Consider the following 20,523-nt stretch of genomic DNA (forward strand, 5'->3'; position numbering starts at 1 on the left):
AGTTTAAACAGCCATGGCCTCCTCCAAAGAAGGCTGGGAACTGTAGCTTGTTAAGGTGCAGAGAATTGTTAGGACACCTCCGTGTTTCCCTCACAGAGCCACGGTTCCCTAGGAAGAGGGGTTGACTGTGAAACCACTCTGGGAATTGCAGCTCTGTGAGAGGAACAGAGGTCTCCTAACAACTCTCAGCACCTTTAACACCCTAGGATTCTTTGGGGGAGCCTATTCTTTTGGGGGTGGCTATTTAAAGTGGCTTGACACTGCTTTAAATGACTCAGGACTGCAACACCTCAAGGACCGCCTCTCTCCATATGAACCGAACCAGACCCTAAGACTCTGAGATCTGAGGCCCTTCTTTGTGTGCCTCTTCCACATGAGGTCCACAAGGTGGCAACACGAGAACAGGGCCTTCTCTGCAGTGGCTCCCCGTCTGTGGAATGCTCTCCCCAGGGAGGTTCACTTGGCGCCTTCATTATACACCTTTAGGCACCTGGCAAAAACGTTCCTCTTCTCCCAGGCCTCTGGCTGCTTAAGCTATTGCCTTTTAAACTGTGTGTGGTGGAAGGTTATTGGTTTGTTTCTGTTCTTAAGGGTTAGGGAACCTTTTTCATGTTGAGGGGCACATTCCCAAGGGCTACAGGCCACAAAGGAGAATTTTCCTTTTCTACAGAGTGTGAAGCAGGGTCTGCAAGGGGCATCGCCTGAAGACAGGTGTAGTGATATACAGCGCCAGACAGAGAGGCATGGGAACTTGGGGTTCCTAATGAACACAGATGCACCTTGTCTTCACCCTAAAATGGCTTTGCTCAGAAATTTGAGGCGGTTGCATTCAGTGGTTGAAGGGGACATGGAAGAGTTAAGCTAAAAGTGTTTCGACCCAATTGCACAAAAGGTTCTCAGCTTTTTGCTTCTGTGCCTGATGAAATCAGCCTCTTCTTTTACGAGCTGAAAATCAGCTAATGTCAAAGCTCAAAGAACTGAGGGGGAAATGAGATTTACATCCTCCTAACTTGGTTGCTCTCATTCTGTCCTCTGTAGCTGCGTGTTATCTCCCAGGATGTGAAAATAAGTCCTAGCAACCTGGAAGAGCTGTATGAATTATTCAAGGTGAGAAGCTGTTTTCGCCTAATGCGCTTGTTTCCCAAAATTTCTTTGTTTCCCCCTTGAGTATCCCACTGTGACACACCTCCGACAGAACAGAGGAGAATTGATTAACTCCTAGAAACTGGCTAGCTCTTCTTGATCTTCTTTTTAAACTAATAATAATAATAATAATAATAAATCATTTATTTATTTGTACTGTATTTCCCCTGAAGCAGTTATTAGTTTATATCCAATACAGTGCTAAGTAACCAATCTGTCAGTGAAAGGATTTATGCTTGTACAGAGGGACTCCCCCCGCCCCCCACAAACACTTTTCTCGTCCCTCATGCACTCCATGTTCTCCCCCAAACTCTGGGCAGTTTGGGAAACCCTAGAACAAGTTTGGGGTGTGTGCAGAAGGGAGGAGAGGCAACAGAAGTCCAGTTGTGCAAGTGTAAATCCTTGTATCAACCGGTTGGTGACATAGTGCTCCGTTGGATACAAACCGCAAACCATAGTTTTCCAAAGGGGCTGATATCAATACAGTGGTACTTTGGTAGTTGAACGGATTGGCTCCCAAACAAATCGGCTCCCAAACGCTGCAAACCTGGAAGTGAGTGTTCTGGTTTGCGAACATTTTTCAGAAGCCGGACGTCTGACACGGCTTCCAGTCGAGTGCAGGAAGTTCCTGCAGCCAATCAGAAGCTGCGCCTTGGTTTTCAAACCGTCGAACAGACTCCCGGAACGGATTAAATTCGAGAACCAAGGTACCACTGTGTAAAGATACTGCGAGTAGATGATACTCGCCAAGTAGATACTGCGAGTAGATGATACTGCCAAGGGCTTGGAAACTGAAAAGACAAGGGACACAAGAAGAAGCAGAGAAGTGGAATTAGTGCTTCAAGGCTGGAACAAAGTGAGGAGCTGTAAATTCACATTTATTTCCAGTTTGCTTGAATAGCAACCAGCAACTTTTTGTTCTTCCTCCCCTTTTTGCTTCTGCAGTCCCTGAGCAATAGGCAGTGCTACTTATTTTAAAGCATTTATCAAGTCACTTCATATTTTTATAATTTCTAGGCGATGTACTTTCTCTCTTCCCCCCCCACACAGTTTAGGCACTAGGCATTCAGCTGGTAGCATGCCACTGGAAATCACAGGTCAGAGTTTGTGGGGAGTGCATCTTTAAAATGATATTTTGTATGTGTGTGTGTGTGTGTGTGTGTGCAATATCATTTAAAAACACACTCCTCACAAACTACGACCTGTGATTTCAGGCGGAACGCTACTAATTGAATGCACAGCTAGCGTTTCTACTGACCATCAGACATTTTCAGTTATCTCTGATGCTTTCCTATGTTAAACATGGTTCACAAATGTCTGGAACATCAGTTTGCCGGGGCGCTTGACCTGAACACAGACGGATGCTGGAGAGAGACTCAGTCTGACAATTTCAGGGCATATTTGTTTTTCTCCTTTGACTATATTAACAGGGCTGGATACCCCCATATCCCCCAAGCTTCTCATTCTTCATTATGGTTAATAAATACCACCAGATATTCAGTGAAGTATGACTGTAATTTTGTATGCTGGTTTTCAGTTGTAAAAATAAATTTAAAAAGTCATTCCTGTGTTCCTTTTCTTTCTTTCTCTCTGCTTTTAAAAAAATAATATTTAAGTTTCAAATTTACAAACAATCGTCAAGCAACCAAAAAAATAAATAAAAATGAATTCCATAAATTCCCATGAACTTCCTTCTTCCCCTTTGTGGGTCCTTATGTTAACTTTTTCCCCCTCCTGCATCTTCTCTGTTGATCCAGTTCTATTAAATCTCCATTGCAACCATTGTCCAACGTTCAAGTCCTACTCATAATTTTAATTGCTTACAACAATTTTCAATATAAATTACATATTTCCCCCATTCCTTATTAAAATTTTGGTCTTCCTGATTCCTAATTCTTCTGGTCGTTTTTTGCCATTTCTGCATCATAATAATAATAATAATAATAATAATAATAATAATAATAATTGTAATTTATTTATACCCCACCCATCTGGCTGGGTTTCCCCAGCCACTCTGGGTGGCTTCCAACAGAATATTAAAATACAATAGTCTATTAAACATTAAAAGCTTCCCTAAAGAGGGCTGCCTTCAGATGTCTTCTAAAAATCTGGTAGTTATTTTTCTCTTTGACATCTGGTGGGAGGGCGTTCCACAGGGCGGGTGCCACTACCGAGAATCAGTACAATCTGCCATTCTTCTCTGGTAGGGACTGTGTCTTCTTTCCATCTCTCTGCTTTGCGGGGGGGGGGGGGGGATGGCTACATGTTTTTGTATGCAGCAAAGACATCAACAAAAAGTTGTAGGTATGGGAAATTACCTGTCGCTGTTACCTCTGAGCGACAACACGTAAGCAATGTGTTCTTATCCTTGTTCTTTCTCCCCCGCAGGTATTGCTTTTATTTAACACATGGGCTTTTGTGCATATTTTGCAGAAGGAGCATTTTCTCTCCTGCTACTGGAGCATGGACAGCCCAGCCGTGAAGCACCATGATCCCAGCCTCCCCTACCTGGACCAGTATCGCATCGACTGCCAGCAGTTCCGTGTCCTCTATCATCTCCTGAGCCCTTGGGCTCATTGTGCAAACAGGGACTCCCTTGCTCTGTGGACATTCCGGTTGCTGGATGAGAACCTAGATGGGCTTATAAACTTCAAAGAATTTGCCTCTGCTCTGGGTACACTGCTGAATGCATGCCATAGGGTCATGTACTCCTCAGTCTTGGGCTGGGTTGGTTATATTTGCCAATGGACTCGCTGTCCATTTGGGGTGGCAAGATTGGCAGTGGAAGCAGCCTCAACAGGTTATGTTTGGTAGTATTTTTGCCGTTCTATCCACTAAAATGCCAGTGATTTTTTTTAAAAAATTTTTTTTGCATTTTAATGAGATAGGCCTGTATGACTCTGGATTTTTATCTGGTTTTAATATCATAACAGTTGTAGACTCTTTCCATGACTTAGGCACTATATTGCCAGCCAATATGCTGTCAAACAATCTTTGCATATGGGACAATAACGTCTCAGATAATTTTTTATAGAAATATCTAGGTATACCATCCATGCCTGGCACTTTTGTTGTTGTTTAGTCGTTTAGTCGTGTCCGACTCTTCGTGACCCCATGGACCAGAGAACGCCAGGCACTCCTGTCCTCCACTGCCCCCCGCAGCTTGGTCAGACTCATGCTGGTAACCTCGAAAACACTATCCAACCATCTCATCCTCTGTCGCCCCCTTCTCCTTGTGCCCTCCATCTTTCCCAACATCAGGGTCTTCTCCAGGGAGTCTTCTCTTCTCATGAGGTGGCCAAAGTATTGGAGCCTCAGCTTCACAATCTGTCCTTCCAGTGAGCACCCAGGGCTGATTTCCTTCAGAATGGAGAGGTTTGATCTTCTTGCAGTCCATGGGACTCTCAAGAGTCTCCTCCAGCACCATAATTCAAAAGCATCAATTCTTCGGCGATCAGCCTTCTTTATGGTCCAGCTCTCACTTCCATACATCACTACTGGGAAAACCATAGCTTTAACTATACGGACCTTTGTTGGCAAGGTGATGTCTCTACTTCTCAAGATGCTGTCTAGGCCTGTCATTGCCCTTCTCCCAAGAAGCAGGCGTCTTTTAATTTCGTGGCTGCTGTCACCATCTGCAGTGATCATGGAGCCCAAGAAAGTAAAATCTCTCACTGCCTCCATTTCTTCCCCTTCTATTTGCCAGGAGGTGATGGGACCAGTAGCCATGATCTTCGTTTTTTTGATGTTGAGCTTCAGACCATATTTTGCACTCTCCTCTTTCACCCTCAATAAAAGGTTCTTTAATTCCTCCTCACTTTCTGCCATCAAGGTTGTGTCATCTGCATATCTGAGGTTGTTGATGTTTCTTCCGGCAATCTTAATTCCGGCTAGGGATTCATCCAGCCCAGCCTTTCGCATGATGAATTCTGCATATAAGTTAAATAAGCAGGGAGACAAAATGCAGCCTTGTCGTACTCCTTTCCCAATTTTGAACCAGTCAGTTGTTCCATATCCAGTTCTAACTGTAGCTTCTTGTCCCACATAGAGATTTCTCAGGAGACAGATGAGGTGATCAGGCACTCCCATTTCTTTAAGAACTTGCCATAGTTTGCCATGGTCGACACAGTCAAAGGCTTTTGCATAGTCAATGAAGCAGAAGTAAATGTCTTTCTGGAACTCTCTAGCTTTCTCCATAATCCAGCGCATGTTTGCAATTTGGTCTCTGGTTCCTCTGCCTCTTCTAAATCCAGCTTGCACTTCTGGGAGTTCTCGGTCCACATACTGCTTGAGCCTTCCTTGTAGAATTTTAAGCATAACCTTGCTAGCGTGAGAAATTAGTGCAATTGTGCGATAGTTGGAGCATTCTTTGGCACTGCCCTTCTTTGGGATTGGGATGTAGACTGATCACTTTATTTGGGATTGGGATGTAGACCTGGCACTTTACGTGGCTTAAATTTCTTTATTGCTTTAGTTACAGATAGGTAGCCGTGTTGGTCTGCCATAGTCAAAACAAAAAAAATTCCTTCCAGTAGCACCTTAAAGACCAACTAAGTTAGTTCTTGGTATGAGCTTTCGTGTCTGAAGAAGTGTGCATGCACACGAAAGCTCATACCAAGAACTAACTTAGTTGGTCTTTAAGGTGCTACTGGAAGGAATTTGTTTATTGCTTTAGTTATATCTTTCAGCTTTATTGGTGCTACTAAGGACAGTTTTTGTTCATCCGTGTGGGTTAAACCACAGAGCCTTGGGCTTGCCAATTGGAAGGTTGGCGGTTTGAATCCCCATGACGGGGTGAGTTCCGTTGCTCGGTCCCTGCTCCTGCCAACCTAGCAGTTCGAAAGCACGTCAACGTGCAAGTAGATAAATAGGTACCGCTCTGGCGGGAAGGTAAACAGCATTTCCGTGCGCTGCTCTGGTTCGTCAGAAGCTGCTTAGTCATGCAGGCCACATGACCCAGAAGCTGTACGCTGGCTTCCTCGGCCAATAAAGCGAGATGAGCGCCGCAACCCCAGAGTCGGTCACAACTGGACCTAATGGTCAGGGGTCCCTTTACCTTTACTTTAATTTTCTCTTACCTTTTTTCCCGATTTGGAACCAAATATTGTGACACACTGTTCGTTTTTAGAGAGCTGTTTCTATATATGCTAATAATCTTAGCAGGTTATACTATTTGTCCATAATGCCCATTATTGTCCACGTAAGAACCTGGGAAACTGCCTTATCCTGAGCCAGACTCATTGGCCCATGTACCTCAGTACTGTCCACACTGACTGGCAGCAGCTCTTCGGGGTCTTAGGCAGTGGCCAGTTCCCAGGGCTACCTGGAGATGCGGGGATTGAACCTTCTACATGCAAAGCAGATGCTTACCATCAGTTTCATTACACCCAGGCATCAAGAGTTGGGGATGACGCTCCCCTGTACACCTGAGACTTCTAAATATGAATAACCTTTCTCTCTCCCCGCCCCCACCATCCTTCTCTGTTTGTTAGATGTCATGTATCATGGGAGCTTTACCCAAAAGCTGAAGCTGCTTTTCAAATTGCACATACCTCCGGGTGAGTCACTTTTGGGAGATCATGTATTAGTTGTTCCATTGCCTGCCTGGGATTGTGAAAGATCTCGCTTGCATTTTCTGTGTTTATTAAATGCAATTTTATTAGCTTCATTGCTTTCCTCCAAGGAGCTCCAGAGTGGCATACGTAGTTCCCCTTCTCTCTCATTTTATCTGCTTAGCAACCTTGCAAGGTAAGCTGAGAGACACTAACAGGCCCAAGATCAGCTTGTGAACTTCATGGCTGAATCTGGATTTGAAACTTGGTCCCGTCCCCTCCCCCCCCCCCTGCCCCAGGTCCTAGCCTATCACCGCTGGCTATCATGTTGTTTTAATATGTCAGTTATTTTATTGTTTTATGCTTATACCTTATTAGCTGCTTTGACTATTTTGTGTAGAAAAGTAGGTTGCTTTCATTAAGAAATTACCTCTCAGGGCTGTTGTGAAAATGAGGGTGGCAGAGCGGGGAGATATATCCCCGAGCTCTTTCAAGGAAGAACAGGATAACAATTTTGCTGCTTACTGTATGGCAGGGTGGCCTGAGGCAGGAATGATCTTTTTCAGACTCAGTTCTCCATCTGTATAATGGGAATAATGGGCTGCAAGGATAAACTAAACAAAAGTTTTTTTGTGTGTGGAACGTCCTTTGCAAATGCAAAGTTCTAGCGACAGTGGTTCTCTGCTATCCTCAAAATTCTGTTTCCTTTTTTGCAGCTTTCACTGAAGTGGAATCCCTAAGCCCTTCCAAAGGGACTCAGCTATCTAAAGAAGAGTTGATCCACTTTAGCCAATTAAATGGTAAGCCTCAAGCATGCTCTGTTTATAGAACCAGGCGGAGATTAATCCTCCCCCCACCCATTCCGCTGGAGCAGAACTCCAACATGAAGTGCCAAGAAATGAATTTTAGGTTCCAACTTCTGAGACGGAAAAGAAGCAGGATTTTCAGGTCTGTAGTTTCATATAGAAGCTGCCCTCCACACTGCACCCTGCCATTTAAAAATACTGAAACCAGAATTGACTGAAGTGAGACTGTTAGAGCTGCACCAGACTGCCTCATGAGCATTTGTCATGATCTACTTGTGCGGGACGCGGGTGGCGCTGTGGGTTAAACCACAGAGCCTAGGGCTTGCCGATCAGAAGGTCGGCGGTTCGAATCCCCACGACGGGGTGAGCTCCCGTTGTTCGGTCCCTGCTCCTGCCAACCTAGCAGTTCGAAAGCATGTCAAAGTGCAAGTAGATAAATAGGTACCACTCCAGCAGGAAGGTAAACGGCATTTCCGTGCGCTGCTCTGGTTCGCCAGAAGCGGCTTAGTCATGCTGTGCACATGACCCAGAAGCTGTACGCTGGATCCCTCAGCCAGTAAAGCGAGGTGAGCGCAGCAACCCCAGAGTCTGCCACAACTGGACCTAATGGTCAGGGGGTCCCTTTACCTTTACCTTACTTGTGCAAAGCTCACATAGTGTTTAGACTTTGGGACCCTCCAGTTGTCCTTTTTTAAAATCATGCATTCATTATGATTTGTGTTCATGACAGTATCAGGGTGGGTTTATACGATCCTGCTTCAATACCGTTTATTCTGTTTTATCAGGACTTGTTATATCCTGTTCTCTCTCTCCTCGCTCCCTCTGTTCTTTTAAGCAGAATTGGGAGAAAGGGGTAATTTAAAGTGGCAAGGGTGCTCCATTTTTGCAAAGTGGCTCAGAACCACTAATAAACTTTACCTTTTTTAAAAAAATGCAGCAAATTGTATTTGGTAATAGCTAAACTATTTGCAACCATTTGCCTGTCCCATTGAGGGAGGAAATAAGAATTTTTAAAGTGTGCATCTCATATCTTTCTAATCAGTAGACAGCTGAGGCTGTGAAACAGACACCAGAAAAATAGGGTGAACTGCAACTGAGACCCCTTTTCTTTAGCTGCCTTTCAGAACTTAAAGGCATTTGATGCATCACAGCTGGCGGCAGGGGGCGGGGGGACCCTGTAGTTTTCCAGTGCTTCTCTTTTCTGTAAAAATTTCAGGTAGTAAAAAATTCAGACATTACAGCCAAAGTTCATTGGGCAGACCAGACCGTATGCTTTCCATGCAGTGGCTCCCTGGTACAAAAACTGGCATCTCTTGTTAAAAAAGATTTAAGTAGCTCTCTGGCTGAGGCTTTGAAGAACCCTGTCAACACAGGCAGTGCTGAGCTAGGTGGATGAATAGAACTTATTCACACATGACACTAAACCATGGCTTGAGAAGGAGCTTGGAAGCTTCCACTTCAATTTAAGTTAAGTGTAACATCTGAACTCTAAACTGTAGCTCATCTTAAGCCAGTGGTTTTCAGCGTGTGCTTTAGCACCCTGGGGTGCCTTGAGGGATGGTCAGGGGTGCCATGGGCAACACTGGCCTCTGTTCCTCTTTGCTTCCCTCCCTTCCTCCGATGGCCTTTCGCATCTCTGCCTCTGAAAGGCTTGCACAACCGTTTGTTGCAGCAGCTCTGGCTACAAGCTCCCCAGGTGAATCATGTCTCGGGCTGGCCAGGGGGTGCTTCCCAGGCTCCTGTGGGGCAGTGTGAGGAGGCACCTCTGTTTGGGGCAGAGGGGGCAACTCAGAGACCAGGGGCGGCAGCAGCAGCTGCCCAGAGGACTCCCAAGGAGAGGGGAGAGGAGAGGAGGGTGAGGGAACCCTCCACAAGGGTGGGTGAGAGGCTGCAAGCTCTGCAGGCATGTGGTGACATCACTGGGTTCCTGAGCCCCAGAGGGGTGCTACAGAAAGAATGTAATTGGTCAAGGGGGCCGTGGACCCAAAAATATTGAAAACCTCTCTCTTAACCAAGTGGTTGTTGAAACAAGCCAGCTTCTTTAACTATGATTTGTCTCAGCAAACCATTGTCAAAATTAAGAACAGATTTATTATCAGGTTAGGAAAAAAATGAATAACAATAAATAAAATATTTATGAAAAAATACTGTAATTAAAAGATGGAAGCAAAAGTGGCCATGTTGCAGGGAGGGGTGGGAAAGTTATGAGCCCAGTGTTCATTGCAGCTCTTTCTTATATGATTTAGCATTCTGTCCAAACCAACCCATAAACTCTCTGGTTTGAGACAGCTTCCTATGTCCATTTTCATCCTCCTCTTCTATCCTAGTTTCTTCTCCTGAGGACCGTGAAGGTGCTGATGCTTTAAACAGGAGCCCAGAAAAAGGTTGGTGAACGTGACGCGGCAGCTAAAAAAGCCAATGCAATTCTGGGCTGCATCAATAGGAGTATAGCATCTAGATCAAGGGAAGTAATAGTGCCACTGTATTCTGTTCTGGTCAGACCTCACCTGGAGTACTGTGTCCAGTTTTGGGCACCACAGTTCAAGAAGGACACTGACAAACTGGAACGTGTCCAGAGGAGGGCAACCAAAATGGTCAAAGGCCTGGAAACGATGCCTTATGAGGAACGGCTAAGGGAGCTGGGCATGTTTAGCCTGGAGAAGAGGCGGTTAAGGGGTGATATGATAGCCATGTTCAAATATATAAAAGGATGTCACATAGAGGAGGGAGAAAGGTTGTTTTCTGCTGCTCCAGGGAAGCGGACACGGAGCAATGGCTCCAAACTACAAGAAAGAAGATTCCACCTAAACATTAGGAAGAACTTCCTGACAGTAAGAGCTGTTCGACAGTGGAATTTGCTGCCAAGGAGTGTGGTGGAGTCTCCTTCTTTGGAGGTCTTTAAGCAGAGGCTTGACAACCATATGTCAGGAGTGCTCTGATGGTGTTTCCTGCTTGGCAGGGGGTTGGACTCGATGGCCCTTGTGGTCTCTTCCAACTCTATGATTCTATGATTAATATCCAGAGAACTTGCGTCAATCTATACATATCATGTAGGGAAGATGCTGTTTTCTACTCTGTGCTGTAATATTTAAGTTAGGATAATATATATATTAAAGTTGGAAGGGTCCCAAGGATCCTCAAGTGCAGCCCCCTGCAATGCAAGAATCTCACCTAGAGCACACATTAGAAATCCAACCTCTGCTTTAAACCTCCAAGGAAGGAGAGTCCACAGCCACCTTCCAAGGGAGTTTTGTCAGCTCTTATTGACAGAACGTTCTTCCTCCTCCTGTTGAGTTAGAATCTTCTCTCAACCTCATAAGACTTGGTTTCCAGACCCTTGATCTTGGGAGCAGCTAACATGCTGCACTCCAGTTTTTGGAAACTCAGCTTCCATTGCCCTCCTGCCAGCATGCTGTCGTGAAATTTGAATGCCCTCCTGAACCACCAAATTCCTCTTCCAGATCTTGCAGCTGACAATATAGAAAGCATGGGAGAGCAGAGAAAATGGGTTGTTTTATTGATCTGCCTACCCTTCTTCCTCTGTTTGAGTCCTGCCTGTCCTCTGGAGATCTCAGGGTAGCATGTCGGATGGGGGCAGTCCATATACTGTCCACCAAAGGTCAAGTTCTTCAGGTGGCAAAGGCAGTGAGGGTGGGGAAGTTCTGCTCCTCCCGGGGGGGGTGGGGAGAGACAGAAATCCCACTGCTGTGTGGAAGACCAAAGTCTGTACAGTAGCAGCAATCAGGCAGTGGTTCTCAACCTGTGGGTCCCCAGATGTTGTTGGACTACAACTCCCATCATCCCTGAGCTCTGGCCTTGCTAGCTAGGGGTGATGGGAGTTGTAGTTCAGCAACATCTGGGGACCCAGATGCTGAGAATTCTAGGCACTCCATGGGGTGAAGGGTATTTTACCTGCATGCAGAGGGTCCCAGGTTCAATCCCTGTTATCGCCAGGTGGGGCTGGGAGCATCCCCTGCCTGAATCCTGGAGACCAGCTACCAGTCGGTGTGGACAGTATTGTGCTCGGTGGACCAAAAATCTGACTTTGATAAGGCAGGTTCCCATGTTCCATTGTGTTCCATTCCCCCATTCAGCTTTTGGTCTGTTGCAAAACAGCATTTCATGGCCACCGACCATACTCAGTCTTCATTGGGACACTTTTGTCTCTCTCCCCCCCCCCCCCCCAAATTTTAAACCTAAACATTTTTATTTTTGCACTTCTGTAAACCTTGGGTCTCCCCCGAAGCTGTCGGATAACCTCTGAGTGTTTTGGCTATGTAAACGATGGCACCCAGAGAACTATGTTCATGCCAACATGATGTCCTCCAGATATCTTTGAACTGCAGCTCCCACCATCCCTGATGATGGTTTCGGGAGTTCTCATCTCTGCTGCAAAGCCCCAGTGTGAACTGGCAAGGGCAACTACTCCATAGAGACTGCTGTGGATAGAGTGAGGATTTCACTATTCATTTGTGTCTTGTTGCCTTCCAATTAGGTAAAGGAAAGGTTGACATCCAGGCCTATTTGAAGCAGTGGCAGGATGAATTGCTAAAAAAAGAAGAAAGCATTAAGGATTTGCCCCGCATGGACCAGGTAAAACTCACCTAAGGGAGAACTTTCGGGGGGGGGGGTTGTTATGTGGGGTTTGGTTGGTTGGTGGGAGCAAACAATGAGGCCTGAGCCTGACACATGCTAACAGGGTAACAGGTCATTAAAATAAAGAAGGAATTATAGAAGTGGTTTGGGGGTGGGGGCATCTAGTCTAATTCCTTTCTTGACACAGGAAATTCAGAGTTCAGGCATCCCTGTGCCCAGCCACTGCTCGAAGGTGCCCAGCCATGGAAAGCCCAGTATAGTTGTACTTCTCCCCCCTTGGCTACGCCCATCTGTGTGTGTGCTTGTACATACGTGTGTAGGTGGGGCTTGGGCATGAATCCTTGGAATATGATTGTGCGCAATTCTCTACTCACCTGGGAAGTGGAAATCATTGGGGAATATTTCTGGATAAACATGGATTGTGCTGCTTGGCCATTTCCCTGTTTTCATTTATCCGTACAGTGGTACCTCGGGTTAAGTACTTAATTCATTCCAGAGGTCCGTTCTTAACCTGAAACTGTTCTTAACCTGAAGCACCACTTTAGCTAATGGGGCCGCCGTGCCGCCGGAGCACAATATCTGTTCTCATCCTGAAGCAAAGTTCTTAACCCGAGGTAATATTTCTGGGTTAGCAGAGTCTGTAATCTGAAGTGTGTGTAACCTGAAGTGTATGTAACCCAAGGTACCACTGTAGTTCCTCCTGATAGGGAAAAACACCCTAATTTTCATATATTGTACTATTGCCCAAACTAGTCCTAGTCAAGGCGTTCCAAGACTGTGGTAAATGGACCACCAGTAGTCTATGAGCTTTGTTCATGCAGTCCACAGCATGTCCACCTTAAATATCCATATCAATTTTTAATTGTACTTGTATTGCTTCTTTTAATCCGCCCTATTTTATTGTACAGTTGTACCTTGGTTCTCAAACAGAATCCGTTCCGGAAGTCCCTTCGACTTCTGAAAATGTTCAAAAACCAAGGCACGGCTTCCAATTGGCTGCTGGAGCTTCTTGCACTCAAGCGGAAGCCGCGTCGGGTGCATAGATGTCAATGTTTCCCTTTTTTAAAAGGGAAATTCCCTTATTCTGAATAGGATTTCCCTTTAAAAAAGGGAAAAGTTGACAGCTATGGTTGGGCGTTCGGCTTCCAAAAAATGTTCACAAACCGGAACACTCACTTCCGGGTTTGTCGCAAGGCATTCAACAACCAAGGCATGACTGTCTCTTTTAAAGTAATGAGTTCATTGTCAAACTGCCCTACTGTCAGGAAGCCTCTCCTTATGTTCTGCAGAAATCTACCATCCTGCAACTTTAGCCCTAGATGTGCCCTCTAGATCAGGAGAGAAAACACGTCCTCATTGTGAAAGCCATTCAGTTATTTATTTTACAGTTCCATTTTAAAAGTATTTTTTATGCCGTGGCAAAAAAATCTTTGCAAGGCAGTTTGCAAAATAAAAACATGAAAAATGGTTTAAGTGTTTGTGCAATATGTACAAACATAGAGACACTCGAACGCCCACAGAGAAGCACAGTTAACTAAAACTGCATTAGCATAATCTTCCGAATCAAGTAAAAGCCTCAGTAGCTGGTAAAAGAAAAAAAGTAACTGTAAAATATAAAACCAGCAGCAATTTAAAGCAGGTTGAAACATCTAGACCAGGGTGGTCCAACACTCAGCCCGGGGGCTGCATGTGGTCCTTAAGGCCTTGTTTGGCAGCCAAACGTAGCTGGCTACACTTTTGGTACCTGCCAGCCTGTCAGATCGTGCTTGCATGTCCCACTTAGAAGCACTCTTTGTAAATACCATATTTTTCGCTCTATAACACGCACCTGACCATAACACGCACGTAGTTTTTAGAGGAGGAAAACAAGAAAAAAAATATTCTAAATGAAACAGTGGATGTATGTTTTTTGTGGTTCATGCTGTGGCCACAGACATGTGATCTGACAGTGAGTTTGGAGTAGCCCAATGCAAAAATCCTGAGGATCCTTTGTAACCACGTTTTAAGTGGGGAGGGAAGGAAAAGCACTCAAGGGACAAAGAGCATGTGTGGGGTGGGTGGAGAAGGATGCTGCTAATAATGAAGAAGAGGGGTACAAGGGGAGAAGGCTCCTCTCCTCTCCCGCTTTGCTCCTTTAAAGCAAGCAGGCTCTGCTTTTCTCCCTCCTCCCCACTCATCCCCAGCTTAGCGAGCTGAAAAACTTTGCTGCTATGTAGTGAGCTGAGTGGGGAGGAGAGAGGGACAGAGAGCCTGCTTGCTTTAAAGGAACCAACCGGACAGGAGCCACTTCCTCTCCTCTCCCGCTTTGCTCCTTTAAAGAAGCAGGCTCTCTGTCCCTCTCTCCTCCCCACTCAGCGGCTCTTCTCCCACTTTGCTGTTTCAAAGCGAGCCACGGAGGAGGGAAGGAAGGGGAACCATGGATCCTCTGCTCACGACTGCAGCAGATCCCCCCGCCATCCATAGGCATTCGCTCCATAACACGCACTGACATTTCCCCTTACTTTCTAGGAGGAAAAAAGTGAGTGTTATGGTGCAAAAAAATACGGTATGTTAAGAGGCTTTTAGAAAAAGAAACGGGGGGGGGGGGGAATAGAAGTTAGGTTGTAAAATATGCCTTCTTATTTCTCCCTTTTCCACCCACCCCAGTCCCAGTTCATCCAGTTTTCAAAGACTTTGTATAACTTGTTTCACGGAGACCCAGAAGAGGAGTTGCTCTATCGCGCCATTGCCACCGTCACCAGCCTCTTGCTGAAGATGGAGGAGGTCGGCCGAAGACTCCAGAGCCCCACTTTGCCAGCCAAGAGCATGGCCCCTTCCACCTCCAACGTGGGTACAGAAGATGCCCGGAAGCCCCCAGAGATTCAGCCTACCCCACAGATTGAAAGAGGTGGGCCTCAGAGCACACGCAGACCTGATGAATGGTCGTTTGCCTTTGAGCAGCTGCTGGCGTCTTTACTAAATGAACCTGCTTTGGTGAGATTTTTCGAGAAGCCAGTAGATGTCGCAGCCAAGTTGGAAAACGCTAAAGTTTCTCAGTTGAAAGCGAAGGCCAGAGTATAGCACCTGCCTGACGCTCCGCACAGAGGCACTTGGAAGGATGGAGGGCTGTTTGTGAGCTCAGCATCTTGAGTTGGGGGGGGGGGGTTAAAGATTCATCTAGATTCCCCTCTACGCCATAGGCAGGGTTGTTTGTGTTTTTGCAAAGTTAAAATAAGCATAGCTTGAAGGACAATTTGCACCTAAATTTTGCATTTTTAGTACACTCAGGAGACTTAAACCACATCAGCCAACACAAGCCAACTTGGAAGGGAATAGCAAGCTGGTCTGTCAGGGGCAAAGTTGGGGGTGGTTCGTGGCTGTTGTTTTCCCAAACCACCGTTTCGTGTTAATAGTTCTCACGCTGAATGTAATGTCTGCCACTTTTGCTGCAGAGTGGTCTTGGCCTTTACCTATTCTGTTGTAACTGTTGGTTGGATTTCCAAAGAATTGCTTCTTAAGCTCTGAATGTAGAATTTGTTTCCTGCTTTGGGAGAGATATTTTTTGATGGTCAGTTGAGCGTGGCTGTTTAAAAGGGGGGGGGGAGCTGTGTTGTTTCTGTGAATGGGACCAAGTGCTGCTTTTGATCATTACTGTTGTTGTTGTTTTTTTAAAAAGTGGCTAGTTGATACAATCTTGGGGAGCTTCCAAACCCAGTTCACCTCCCCACTGTTTTAATTTCTGGCCCTAGACTCTTTTACTTGTGGGAGGTCTTGTGGTTCCCTGGCCATGCTTACCTTAGATTAGCCCAGTTCACAGCAGCATGGAGGCCACATTGCGACAGCAGCTTCCTTCCCAAATCCACTCTGGTAAAGGGAAGATGTCATGGCTTGCTCCTGTGATGCAGCACTAGTGTGTGGATTTGGCTTTAGATGGGGGGCGTTTAACATTTTAGTTTATCTTTTTACTCAGGGGCCACATTCACCCTTGGACAGTGCTTCAGGGGCCAAATCCCACTGCGTAGCCCAAAGTGTAGCCTCCCCACACTCTAAAATGTTCACACACAGAGCCTCTCCTTCATGTTGACCAGTTGAGGGTGGGGTAGGGGTTACTGTCCACTCAACAAATGATGTATCTCATGACCAAGAATTGGGTGATTTGCATCCACGTCAGGATGCTGGACCATATGGAGGGGTTTAAACGTCTCTGCCCACCCTGGCTAACATGTCTGCAGTGTGTATTTCTTTTTGCTGCCACTGCCCAGACTGGTGTGGTGTGTGTGCTTTGCTTGGGACGGAGGTTGCATCAGGTCCCTGCGGCTGCAGCCTTCCGTTAAATCATCTGCTTCCTTTTTGAGGTAGAAATAAGGCCAGCATAAAGCAGTTTTGTAATACAGATTGCATGATACTTGAAGGATTATTGTGAAGTTAAGGTGAATACTGTTGTGGAGAACTGTTCCCTGCTGGTGTCTTGTATATCTCTGTAGGCTTTTAGGACTAAGCCAGTTTCTAGTACCTGTTTAATTGAAACACACATACGCGTGCGCACACAAGGGGCTTATGGTCTCTTTCTTCACTTGTCTCTCTTTTGTTGACATTGCTGATGTCATAATGGTTATAGGAAGCACTAAAATTTCAACAAGCCCCTTCCTCCCAAATAATCTCCAGTGTCCCTGCAGGGTCTTTCTCAGCCAAATGGAGCTAGCTGATGCTAGAAGAGGAAATGGCAGTTCCAATTCAGAACTATGTTCATAGTGCATTTTGAGTGATGAGAGAGCCTGGCGAATCCATAACTCTCCATGGCTCAGGTGAACCAATTTCTTTTGATTTTCAAAGTATGTCATCCAATAGATCTGTTTACAAATTGTAAGGAAATTATCTTCCAGAACCTTGTAGGTACAATCTTTTATATGCAGAATGACCAGCATACATACTATATGTACTAATCAGATTTTGAGTACCAGTGACAGAGGTACTGTGTTTAGGGTTCTTTCTCTCTGTGTGTTTGTGTCTCCCCTCAGGTCTTTTTTTAAAAAAAGCATTTGAAATGTGCAGACTTCTTATCTAACCAAACAGCCTCTGGTGATATGTGCAAAGTAGATATTTGCTAGCAATGGGCATATTTGCTTAAGACAAGGAAGAATGAGCTTTCCAGCTCTGAAGGGAAAAGCTTTAACAACTGGCAAGGCAGAGGAGGAGAAATCAGTCCACTTACTCTTAGCCTCTTTGGACCTTTCTATTTGCATCCCCGACAAGGCTTAATCTTAATTATGAGTATTTTGAAACAGGTCCAAAGTTTTCCGCCGCTCTAAATTCTATGCAAATACACCAGCACTGTGGAAGGCGTATGTTGCCTTTTAAAAGGGACTGATTTCTGTTTGTCTCTGTTGCCCAGGGAGGTGGGTCTTTAGATCACAACCCACACACCTTGCCAATGAATGCAGCTTGGATATTGGGAGCAGATGATTCTTTACAAACTTGTTTTCCATGCTTACGTGTCTTTTCCCCTTATCTCTTTCCCATTCTTTAAGGATGGAATCTTGAGTTCTCATCCACAGGTATGAGAACAAAACAGAAAGATCCATTTTCTTAATATTATTCTGCATTTATTTTTCCAAACTGTTGCTCAGTTCAATATGGGCAAATCATGCAGCCTGATTCCTTCCCACACCCCTTTCAAAATACTCCATTTTTAAGTTCCTACAGGAAACTCTTATTTACCCAAATCCAGTTGTTTTCCACTTGGCTGCCTGAAATGAAACATTCAGTCGATGTTTTCCAGGAAGCAACAGAAGTCCTGACCTGGGAATTAAACAGGACCTCACAGCTGTTGTTTAGCAGGCAGCATTATACCTATGCATATCTATTTCAGCTTTATGCATGCAAGCTGGGAAGTGACATTTTTGAAAGACTCCTTATTAATGTGAAGCTTAGCAGGAAAAAAAAATTAAAAGCTTCACTCTGATGCATTAGTTTTCTACTTGCAGATTTTCCTTTTTTCTAAAAACAGAAAGTGGGAGAACTTGCAGAAATGATATCACCCTGTTGCCAGGGTGAGGAAGTCTGTTCTACTGCCACAGTCTGTTTCATGCACCTAGCATTGGAGAGGATGTTTCTAACATAGGGACTCCAGTCCCTTTACTCTGGTAAAAAAACAAGTATTTTGGCTTTGTGTTGGATGGGATTGCTGTAGTCTCTCCTTCACAACATAAAAAGAAGTTTATTAAGACAGAACTTTAAAGCAATCCCTAGGGCTCTGAATGGGCAAATTGGGATCAACACCTTCCATGAAAAGCATTTTTCTTTTCTATTAAACCTACTCTAGGGATCGAATTCCTTGGCGCTAGTTTTGATCAAAGTCTACTATCCATTTCTTAGTGTGCTTAGATGGTGGAAGGCCACTGGGTCTGGGTTTCGTGTTTGTGCCATGCTGTTGTTTCACTAACAATTTTCACTAACAACTGCAATGATTGTTCATTGCTGTAGTGTGTAGCCATGCTGTTGCCTCACAAGTTGCAACTTTTATAATACAGTTTGCCAAAGATGCAGCTGTAATTTCTTAGGGAGAACAACAACAACAACAGCAACAAAAAAGATGTATTTATCTGCCTTCTTCAAAGTTCCTCATCTTAATGGCTGTCTAACAAACAACTTATGGAGAGAGATATTGAAATAAGCTTACAAAAAAATATGCGTGTAATTGTCTTTAAGAATAAATTTCTAAATAAGATGAATATGGTATGTTTTCCAGAGGAACTGGATTATTTTATCCTTTTTGCTACCAAGGAAATAAAATATGTTTATGTGCTGGCGTTTTGTATTTTGATGACCATGTTCTGTACACAGCAAATTCACTGTATCTTTAATGAGAGGAGATGAATAAACGATCATTTCATGGAAGCAGGGCAGGTGGAAACCTGGCTCACAATATGCCTCTGACTGTCCATGGTTAAAATGTTGATGGTAGGATTTTCAATAGTGTTTTCTTGGGGAGGGAGGCAAAAGGGAGATATTCAGAGTAGACCCTCTTCACATTGTAAAGGAGTAGGCGTTGGGACTGTGAGAGAACTGGGTGGTGGTTAGGGGGCAGGTGTTGTTAGAGAAAAGGGAGATGGCCCATCCCCTTCCCTCCCACAAGCCTTTTAATTTTTTTAAAAACCTAGTGCCCTACAGAGGTTCCTGGGCCACAACTCCCATAATCCCTGACTACTGGCCATGTTAGCTGGGGCTGGTGGGATTTGGAGTCCAGAAACAACACTCAAAATGCTGCTCTGGACTTGAAGAAGAAGAAGAAGAGTTTGGATTTGATATCCCGCCTTTCACTCCCTTTAAGGAGTCTCAAAGCGGCTAACATTCTCCTTTCCCTTCCTCCCCCACAACAAACACTCTGTGAGGTGAGTGGGGCTGAGAGACTTCAAAGAAGTGTGACTGGCCCAAGGTCACCCAGCAGCTGCATGTGGAGGAGCGGAGACGCGAACCCGGTTCCCCAGATTAGCAGACTACTGCTCTTAACCACTACACCACACTGGCTCTTGCAGCACAGCACCTCCAGTTCCCATTCCACAGATCTGGTCCTGGAAAAAGGATATGGTCAGTGGTACTGGGAGCCACAGAGAGGTCAAGAAGCAGAGGCAAGGTTGTGTCTGCCCCTTTACTACTCCCTGTTAAGGTAATCAGTGGTCCCGGATCCCAGCCAAGGCCGTGGGAGGCTGGGACACGGGAGAGGCAGCAGTGCTAATGGAAGGAAGAGCCCGAGAGAAACACCTCTGAGAGGCCACTTGGGGGGGGGGGAGGCCGGGGTGGACGGTGATAAAATGGCTGCCCGCACTCCAACAGCACCGAAGAGGTTGAACTGCAAGGATGGTGCTGAGCGGAGTCAACCAGAGCCACTTGCAGCCCGTTTGGGCTGAGATCCTGTCCCATTCTGCTGACATTGGTGTCCAGGCTGTGCCCAGGCTGTTCGCGGCCAGCCCCACCACCAACATCGCCAGCGCTCTTGGCAACCTGAGTGCCCTGCCCACCCAGAACCTGCTCGCGGACCCCGTCAACGTCAGGCTGCCGAACCAATACCTCCTGGTAGCAATGGACATCAATGGTCCAGGCGTCAGCGTCTCCATCGACAGCCGCTGCATCGGCGTTGTGCTGACCTCCAAGTACCGCTAGGCCAGAGAAGCAGTCGGTGCCAGTGTGGTGTAGTGGTTAAGAGCGGTGGACTCGTAACCTGGTGAACTGGGTTCGCGTCTCTGCTCCTCCGCATACAGCTGCTGGGTGACCTTGGGCCAGTCACACTTCTCTGAAGTCTCTCAGCCCCACTCACCTCACAGAGTGTTTGTTGTGGGAGAGGAAGGGAAAGGAGAATGTTAGCCACTTTGAGGCTCCTTTGGGTAGTGATAAAGTGGGATATCAAATCCAAACTCATCTCTTCTTCTCCGCAGAGGTGCTGCCTGGAC

At 45.6% G+C, this 20,523-nt stretch overlaps 1 protein-coding gene and 1 long non-coding RNA gene across 4 annotated transcripts in view; one reads left to right on the forward strand and one right to left on the reverse strand.

Moving 5' to 3' along the window:
• Nucleotides 1–19,032, forward strand: part of TBC1D8B (TBC1 domain family member 8B) — a 51,207-nt gene extending 32,175 nt beyond the window's left edge. For all 3 annotated transcript variants that reach the window (XM_079962659.1, XM_079962660.1, XM_079962661.1), the window contains 7 exons: nucleotides 1,039–1,107; nucleotides 3,577–3,817; nucleotides 6,636–6,701; nucleotides 7,412–7,495; nucleotides 9,829–9,885; nucleotides 11,997–12,094; nucleotides 14,744–19,032. In XM_079962659.1, coding sequence (XP_079818785.1) covers nucleotides 1,039–1,107; nucleotides 3,577–3,817; nucleotides 6,636–6,701; nucleotides 7,412–7,495; nucleotides 9,829–9,885; nucleotides 11,997–12,094; nucleotides 14,744–15,157 — 1,029 coding nt within the window. In that variant the 3' untranslated portion in view covers nucleotides 15,158–19,032. The remainder of the gene's footprint in view (nucleotides 1–1,038; nucleotides 1,108–3,576; nucleotides 3,818–6,635; nucleotides 6,702–7,411; nucleotides 7,496–9,828; nucleotides 9,886–11,996; nucleotides 12,095–14,743) is intronic.
• Nucleotides 18,380–20,432, reverse strand: LOC307208345. Its single transcript, XR_013835114.1, has 2 exons — nucleotides 19,600–20,432; nucleotides 18,380–19,344 (listed from the first exon to the last, which is right to left on the reverse strand). It is a non-coding gene; the product is annotated as an uncharacterized lncRNA (long non-coding RNA).
• Nucleotides 20,433–20,523: the final 91 nt, after the last annotated feature.

The sequence above is a fragment of the Podarcis cretensis genome, assembly GCF_951804945.1.
Source record: "Podarcis cretensis genome assembly, chromosome: Z".
Lineage (NCBI taxonomy): Eukaryota > Metazoa > Chordata > Lepidosauria > Squamata > Lacertidae > Podarcis > Podarcis cretensis.